This window comes from Littorina saxatilis, unplaced genomic scaffold (assembly GCF_037325665.1).
Source record: "Littorina saxatilis isolate snail1 unplaced genomic scaffold, US_GU_Lsax_2.0 scaffold_2107, whole genome shotgun sequence".
NCBI lineage: Eukaryota > Metazoa > Mollusca > Gastropoda > Littorinimorpha > Littorinidae > Littorina > Littorina saxatilis.
Window position 1 is genome coordinate 10,001 of NW_027128191.1, and position 7,910 is coordinate 17,910.

Genomic DNA, 7,910 nt, shown 5'->3' on the forward strand with positions numbered 1-7,910 from the left:
ACTTGTAGGGGTAGTTATTTTTCGATAATGACCCAGCAACCAAACAAATAACGACCCAGCAACAGCCTGAATCCTCGATAGTGCAATGGGTTGAGAAGTTGTTCTGTTTTGGTACTACTTTTTGCGACTGAAAAGTTCCGAACGCTCTAATGTACGAAGTATACATCTCTGGAGCAAACAATACAAACATACCGCATTTAAATTAACAACTACAGGCCTGAACACATGAATCTCCATATAAAATCCATGAGTTCGGTTGTTTTCTGAATCTAGATCTGCCGTGCTCAAACGTTCATCACAAGCAATTTCCCGCAAGGCAAGTAACTCATACTAGCGACAAGAGTAGTTCCCCTTCTTTTCACTCAGTTTCTTCGACAACAGACTGCAATCCGACGGTCAGTTTTCAACAATATTTCATTTAATAAACAGATCACACGCAACCAAATGCACACATCTCATCAATTTAAACAACATAAAGCGGTTTCATACATTATTTTCCCCAGAAAACTGAACTTCATACAGTTTTTAACGTTGGAACACGGGTGCAAAAGTTCGTCTGCTAGTCCCATTTGACGAAAGAACATTATCCTAAGCGATACCAAAACATATACAGAACACACAATATCTGCCTTTGCCGCCACAGCAGAATAACAGCATATCTGTGTACTTGATTTTAGTCCAAAATAGGAAAACTGACAAAAAGTGTTAACAGAATGGAATGATTTGCACGGAACTATACAACCGCGCATTAATCAATCGCCTGCGCAGGTTGACTGGTTGAGTGAATAGGATTCGATCAAACTTTCGCAAAAAAACTCCTCTTTTCTTTGAATAACTGAAGAAAGGAGGAATAAAGAGGTTACACACCTCGTCTCAGTGATTATAAAAAATAATGGTCTCAGTTCGCGGTCATGAAAAAGCTCGCTAAAGCTCGCATTTTTCATGATCCGCTAACTTCGACCATTATTTTTAATAATCACTGAGACTCGGCATGTAACCTCTACGTATAACATGCATTGTCCTTTAAACTTTACTTTAACTAGCAGATATAGCTTTTATAACAGGCATTTTCTTTTAAACTTTATTTATACTAGAAGTTATAGGTTTCATAACATGGCAGACTTATTAGGTCAGACATAAAGAATACGACAAGTGATATCCTTCCGATGTTATCATTAGACTTCTCACAAGGCGCTGCATAAGATCTTCACAAGGTGTAACGTAAGTGTGGCCACCTGCACAGCCTGGTTCTGGCCGGCACTTCAAAGAAAATACAACAGGTGTGTGTTGACACCTCGCTCTAACCGATCACTAACACGAGAAACAATGAACGCGCTTGTCACAATATCATAGTTTTCTCGCTATCTATACTCACGTTCAGGGTTCCGCAGGAAGCGAACCCTGACCCGGAAGCCTTGCCCAGCGCGAGGAACGCGGAATTGCACGAGCGCCACGTTCTGGGAGGCGGTGAAGAGGGAGGGGGGAGCAGTGGCCCCGCAGAACGTCCGGTACTGAGCCTCCATGCCCCCCTCCACGTCGTCAGGGCTGGGGAACAGCTCCCCTTGCAGCTCCCACCCGTCAACCACCTGAAAGTCAACATGAAAGACAGCATGAAAGTCACTGTGAAAGTCACCATGAAAGTCAACATGAAACTCACCATGAAAGACAGCATGAAAGTCACCGTGAAAGTCACCATGAAAGTCAACATGAAACTCACCATGAAAGGCAGCATGAAACTCACCATGAAAGTCAACATGAAAGACAGCATGGACGTCAACATGAAAGCCACCATAAAAGTCACGATCACAGTCAACATGAAACTCACCATGAAAGTCAACACGAACGTCAACATTAGTCAGCATGAAAGTCAGCATGAAAGTCACTACGAAAGTCACGATGAAAGTCACGATGAAACTCACGATGAAAGTCAACACGAACATCAGCAAGAGGTCAACATGAAAGTCCACATGAAAGTCCACATGAAAGTCAACAAAAAAGTCACCATGGCAGTAATCATGAAAGTCCACATGCAAGTCGACGTGAAAGTCAAAGTCAGCCGAAAATAGTGTGTCCATAGATTGGATGCAAGAGTGTGTCCATAGATTGGATGCAAGAGTGTGTCCATAGATTGGATGCCAGAGTGTGTCCATAGGTTGGATGCAAGAGTGTGTCCATAGATTGGATGCAAGAGTGTGTCCATAGATTGGATGCAAGAGTGTGTCCATAGATTGGATGCAAGAGTGTGTCCATAGATTGGATGCAAGAGTGTGTCCATAGATTGGATGCAAGAGTGTGTCCATAGATTGGATGCAAGAGTGTGTCCATAGATTGGATGCAAGAGTGTGTCCATAGATTGGATGCAAGAGTGTGTCCATAGATTGGATGCAAGAGTGTGTCCATAGGTTGGATGCAAGAGTGTGTCCATAGATTGGATGCAAGAGTGTGTCCATAGATTGGATGCAAGAGTGTGTCCATAGATTGGATGCAAGAGTGTGTCCATAGATTGGATGCAAGAGTGTGTCCATAGATTGGATGCAAGAGTGTGTCCATAGATTGGATGCAAGAGTGTGTCCATAGATTGGATGCAAGAGTGTGTCCATAGATTGGATGCAAGAGTGTGTCCATAGATTGGATGCAAGAGTGTGTCCATAGATTGGATGCAAGAGTGTGTCCATAGATTGGATGCAAGAGTGTGTCCATAGATTGGATGCAAGAGTGTGTCCATAGATTGGATGCAAGAGTGTGTCCATAGATTGGATGCAAGAGTGTGTCCATAGATTGGATGCAAGAGTGTGTCCATAGATTGGATGCAAGAGTGTGTCCATAGATTGGATGCAAGAGTGTGTCCATAGATTGGATGCAAGAGTGTGTCCATAGATTGGATGCAAGAGTGTGTCCATAGATTGGATGCAAGAGTGTGTCCATAGATTGGATGCAAGAGTGTGTCCATAGATTGGATGCAAGAGTGTGTCCATAGATTGGATGCAAGAGTGTGTCCATAGGTTGGATGCAAGAGTGTGTCCATAGATTGGATGCAAGAGTGTGTCCATAGGTTGGATGCAAGAGTGTGTCCATAGATTGGATGCAAGAGTGTGTCCATAGGTTGGATGCAAGAGTGTGTCCATAGATTGGATGCAAGAGTGTGTCCATAGATTGGATGCAAGAGTGTGTCCATAGATTGGATGCAAGAGTGTGTCCATAGGTTGGATGCAAGAGTGTGTCCATAGATTGGATGCAAGAGTGTGTCCATAGATTGGATGCAAGAGTGTGTCCATAGATTGGATGCAAGAGTGTGTCCATAGATTGGATGCAAGAGTGTGTCCATAGATTGGATGCAAGAGTGTGTCCATAGGTTGGATGCAAGAGTGTGTCCATAGATTGGATGCAAGAGTGTGTCCATAGGTTGGATGCAAGAGTGTGTCCATAGATTGGATGCAAGAGTGTGTCCATAGGTTGGATGCAAGAGTGTGTCCATAGATTGGATGCAAGAGTGTGTCCATAGATTGGATGCAAGAGTGTGTCCATAGATTGGATGCAAGAGTGTGTCCATAGATTGGATGCAAGAGTGTGTCCATAGATTGGATGCAAGAGTGTGTCCATAGATTGGATGCAAGAGTGTGTCCATAGATTGGATGCAAGAGTGTGTCCATAGATTGGATGCAAGAGTGTGTCCATAGATTGGATGCAAGAGTGTGTCCATAGGTTGGATGCAAGAGTGTGTCCATAGATTGGATGCAAGAGTGTGTCCATAGATTGGATGCAAGAGTGTGTCCATAGATTGGATGCAAGAGTGTGTCCATAGATTGGATGCAAGAGTGTGTCCATAGATTGGATGCAAGAGTGTGTCCATAGATTGGATGCAAGAGTGTGTCCATAGATTGGATGCAAGAGTGTGTCCATAGATTGGATGCAAGAGTGTGTCCATAGATTGGATGCAAGAGTGTGTCCATAGATTGGATGCAAGAGTGTGTCCATAGATTGGATGCAAGAGTGTGTCCATAGATTGGATGCAAGAGTGTGTCCATAGATTGGATGCAAGAGTGTGTCCATAGATTGGATGCAAGAGTGTGTCCATAGATTGGATGCAAGAGTGTGTCCATAGATTGGATGCAAGAGTGTGTCCATAGATTGGATGCAAGAGTGTGTCCATAGATTGGATGCAAGAGTGTGTCCATAGATTGGATGCAAGAGTGTGTCCATAGATTGGATGCAAGAGTGTGTCCATAGATTGGATGCAAGAGTGTGTCCATAGATTGGATGCAAGAGTGTGTCCATAGATTGGATGCAAGAGTGTGTCCATAGATTGGATGCAAGAGTGTGTCCATAGATTGGATGCAAGAGTGTGTCCATAGATTGGATGCAAGAGTGTGTCCATAGATTGGATGCAAGAGTGTGTCCATAGATTGGATGCAAGAGTGTGTCCATAGATTGGATGCAAGAGTGTGTCCATAGATTGGATGCAAGAGTGTGTCCATAGATTGGATGCAAGAGTGTGTCCATAGATTGGATGCAAGAGTGTGTCCATAGATTGGATGCAAGAGTGTGTCCATAGATTGGATGCAAGAGTGTGTCCATAGATTGGATGCAAGAGTGTGTCCATAGGTTGGATGCAAGAGTGTGTCCATAGATTGGATGCAAGAGTGTGTCCATAGATTGGATGCAAGAGTGTGTCCATAGATTGGATGCAAGAGTGTGTCCATAGGTTGGATGCAAGAGTGTGTCCATAGATTGGATGCAAGAGTGTGTCCATAGATTGGATGCAAGAGTGTGTCCATAGATTGGATGCAAGAGTGTGTCCATAGATTGGATGCAAGAGTGTGTCCATAGATTGGATGCAAGAGTGTGTCCATAGGTTGGATGCAAGAGTGTGTCCATAGATTGGATGCAAGAGTGTGTCCATAGATTGGATGCAAGAGTGTGTCCATAGATTGGATGCAAGAGTGTGTCCATAGATTGGATGCAAGAGTGTGTCCATAGGTTGGATGCAAGAGTGTGTCCATAGATTGGATGCAAGAGTGTGTCCATAGATTGGATGCAAGAGTGTGTCCATAGATTGGATGCAAGAGTGTGTCCATAGATTGGATGCAAGAGTGTGTCCATAGATTGGATGCAAGAGTGTGTCCATAGGTTGGATGCAAGAGTGTGTCCATAGATTGGATGCAAGAGTGTGTCCATAGATTGGATGCAAGAGTGTGTCCATAGATTGGATGCAAGAGTGTGTCCATAGGTTGGATGCAAGAGTGTGTCCATAGATTGGATGCAAGAGTGTGTCCATAGATTGGATGCAAGAGTGTGTCCATAGATTGGATGCAAGAGTGTGTCCATAGATTGGATGCAAGAGTGTGTCCATAGGTTGGATGCAAGAGTGTGTCCATAGATTGGATGCAAGAGTGTGTCCATAGGTTGGATGCAAGAGTGTGTCCATAGATTGGATGCAAGAGTGTGTCCATAGATTGGATGCAAGAGTGTGTCCATAGATTGGATGCAAGAGTGTGTCCATAGGTTGGATGCAAGAGTGTGTCCATAGATTGGATGCAAGAGTGTGTCCATAGATTGGATGCAAGAGTGTGTCCATAGATTGGATGCCAGAGTGTATATGCATGTCCGTCCGTTCACCTGTCCAGTCGTCTCTCAGTATCTTCGTCTGTGTGTTAGTCGGCTGGTTGGTTGGTTGGTTATTTGGTCGGTCGATTAGTTGGTTAGTTTGGTGGTTGGTTTGTCGGTCGGTTAGTTTGGTCGCTTGCTTGCTGGACTTACGCTACAACCTTGCCATACTCACAGCCAAGAGTCCGTTGTCGTCGCAGCTGACGTCAAAGTCGGTGATTTCCAGCTGCACTATGGTGTCGACGTCACCGATGACGTAAAGACCACAGACTGCGTCATTTCCGGCTGACACGTGCCAGTAGTCTCCCTCGTGTCCTGTCATGTCCACACAGTCTGAAGGAAAGAAAGTGTGTTTTCACTACGTTGTAACATTGGAGGGAGGAGAGAGGACGGATGAGCAAAAAGGGTGGGATATGTGAGTATGTGTATGTGTGTGTGTGTGTGTGTGTGTGTGTGTGTGTGTACGGTGTGTGTGTGTGTGTGTGTGTGTGTGTGTGTGCACGGTGTGTGTGTATGTGTGTGTGTGTATGTGTGAGTGTGTGTTGGTGTGTGTGAGTGTGTGTGGGTGTGTTAGTGAGAGTATGTGAGTGTGTGAGAGTCTGTTAGTGTGTGTGTGTGTGTGTGTGTGTTTGTGTGTGTGTGTGTGTGTGTGTGTGTGAGTGTGTGTGGGTGTGTTAGTGAGAGTATGTGAGTGTGTGAGAGTCTGTTAGTGTGTGTGTGTGTGTGTGTGTGTGTGTGTGTGTGTGTGTGTGTGTGTGTGTGTGTGTGTGTGTGTGTGTGTGTGTGTGTGTGTGTGTGTGTGTGCTTGTTGCTGTCAGTCAGTCAATTCGTCATCCACTCAGTCAATCAGTCAGTCAATCAGTAGACAGTCAGTTAGTAAATTAGGTAATTATTTAGTTCGTAAGCTAGTCAGTTTCTGTGTTTGTTTCTGTGCATGTGTGAGTGTGTGTTTGTTTGCTAATTATGTGATTTGTTGTATCGTTCATTAGTTTGTTTGTGTTTGTTGTCCACCATTTAGTTAGATAGTCAGAAAGTTAGAAACTAAAATACCTTGATTCGAAATTAAACCAACTCATCATTATTCTCATCGTCAGTGTTTGATGCCATTAACTGCACCAATGAGACTTAACATTCATTGTATCTCTTTAAGTTAAAGCTATGGCAATAAACAATCCTCGATGACGGTTGTGTTTCTTTTTTCACAATTTCATTCATTCGCAAATGGCGCCCACAGAATCCTACACACATTCTGCCTGTTCATGTCTCCAACACATGCTTACAATCCCTCTGAACATGAAGATGCAGTGAACATGTAGGCCTACTACCTTTTGCAAATCAGTTATTGCAGGCAACACACACACACACATATGATAACCCCATGGAAACAATGTTCAACAACATGATTGCGCCATGCTGATCTGGGATCAACTTCCTTTGTTGCACGTGCAGTAGCCAGGGAACAAGTGTCAGCTGGGCATGAGTTGCTCAACTAGAAGTGGGTGACGAATGTCCTCATTAGGTTCAGTGCATGTGTGTGTGTGTGTGGGGGGTGTATGCGTGTGTGTGTGTGTGGGGGGGGGTATGTGTGTGTGTGTGTGTGTTTGTGTGTGGGTGTGTGTGTGTATGCGTGTGTGTGTGTGTGAGGTGTGTGTATGTGTGTTTGTATGTGTGTGTGTGTGCGTGTATGTGAGTGTGTGTGTGTGTGGGTGTGTGTGTGTGTGGGTGGGTGTGGGTGTGTGTATGTGTGTGTATGTGTGTATGTGTGTGTGGGGGGTGGGTGTGTGTGTGTGTGTGTGTGTGTGTGTGTGTGTGTACTGACCGACATGACGAGGCTCGTTCAACGCGTCCCGTCTGTGTCGATGGAGAAGGTGCACTGCCTGCAACATACAACAAACAAGAGAGTTAAGTGCGGACAAACAAACAAACAAACAAATAAACCTATACACACCCGAATATACGAAGTGTAAATAAAGCAATGTCAAATCAGATGTTTTACAGGGGAAGTTACATCCCTCGCTAGCACTCTCTGTCTGTCTTTCCATTTGTCTCTCTCTGTCTGTCTGTCTGTCTGTCTGTCTCTGTCTCTGTCTCTTAGTCTCTGTCTCTGTCTGTCTGTCTGTCTGTCTGTCTGTCTCTCTCTCTCTCTCTCTCTGTCGTCTCTGTCTCTGTCTGTCTGTCTGTCTGTCTGTCTGTCTCTCTCTCTCTCTCTCTCTCTCTCTCTCTCTCTCTCTCTCTCTCTCTCTCTCTCTCTCTTTATAAGGGACAGATTGGTAAATGAGGCTTTGCCTAAAACCTTTATATCATTT

The 7,910-nt window shown here is 44.4% G+C and overlaps 1 protein-coding gene across 1 annotated transcript in view; it reads right to left on the minus strand.

Moving 5' to 3' along the window:
- The window catches only part of LOC138956555 (corticotropin-releasing factor-binding protein-like), a gene marked incomplete at its 5' end in the record, with an annotated part of 13,163 nt that extends 5,686 nt beyond the window's left edge, over positions 1-7,477 (minus strand). Inside the window, 3 exon segments of the mRNA XM_070327887.1 lie at positions 1,376-1,586; positions 5,780-5,937; positions 7,424-7,477. Of these exon segments, the coding sequence (XP_070183988.1) occupies positions 1,376-1,586; positions 5,780-5,937; positions 7,424-7,477 (423 nt within the window).
- Positions 7,478-7,910: the final 433 nt, after the last annotated feature.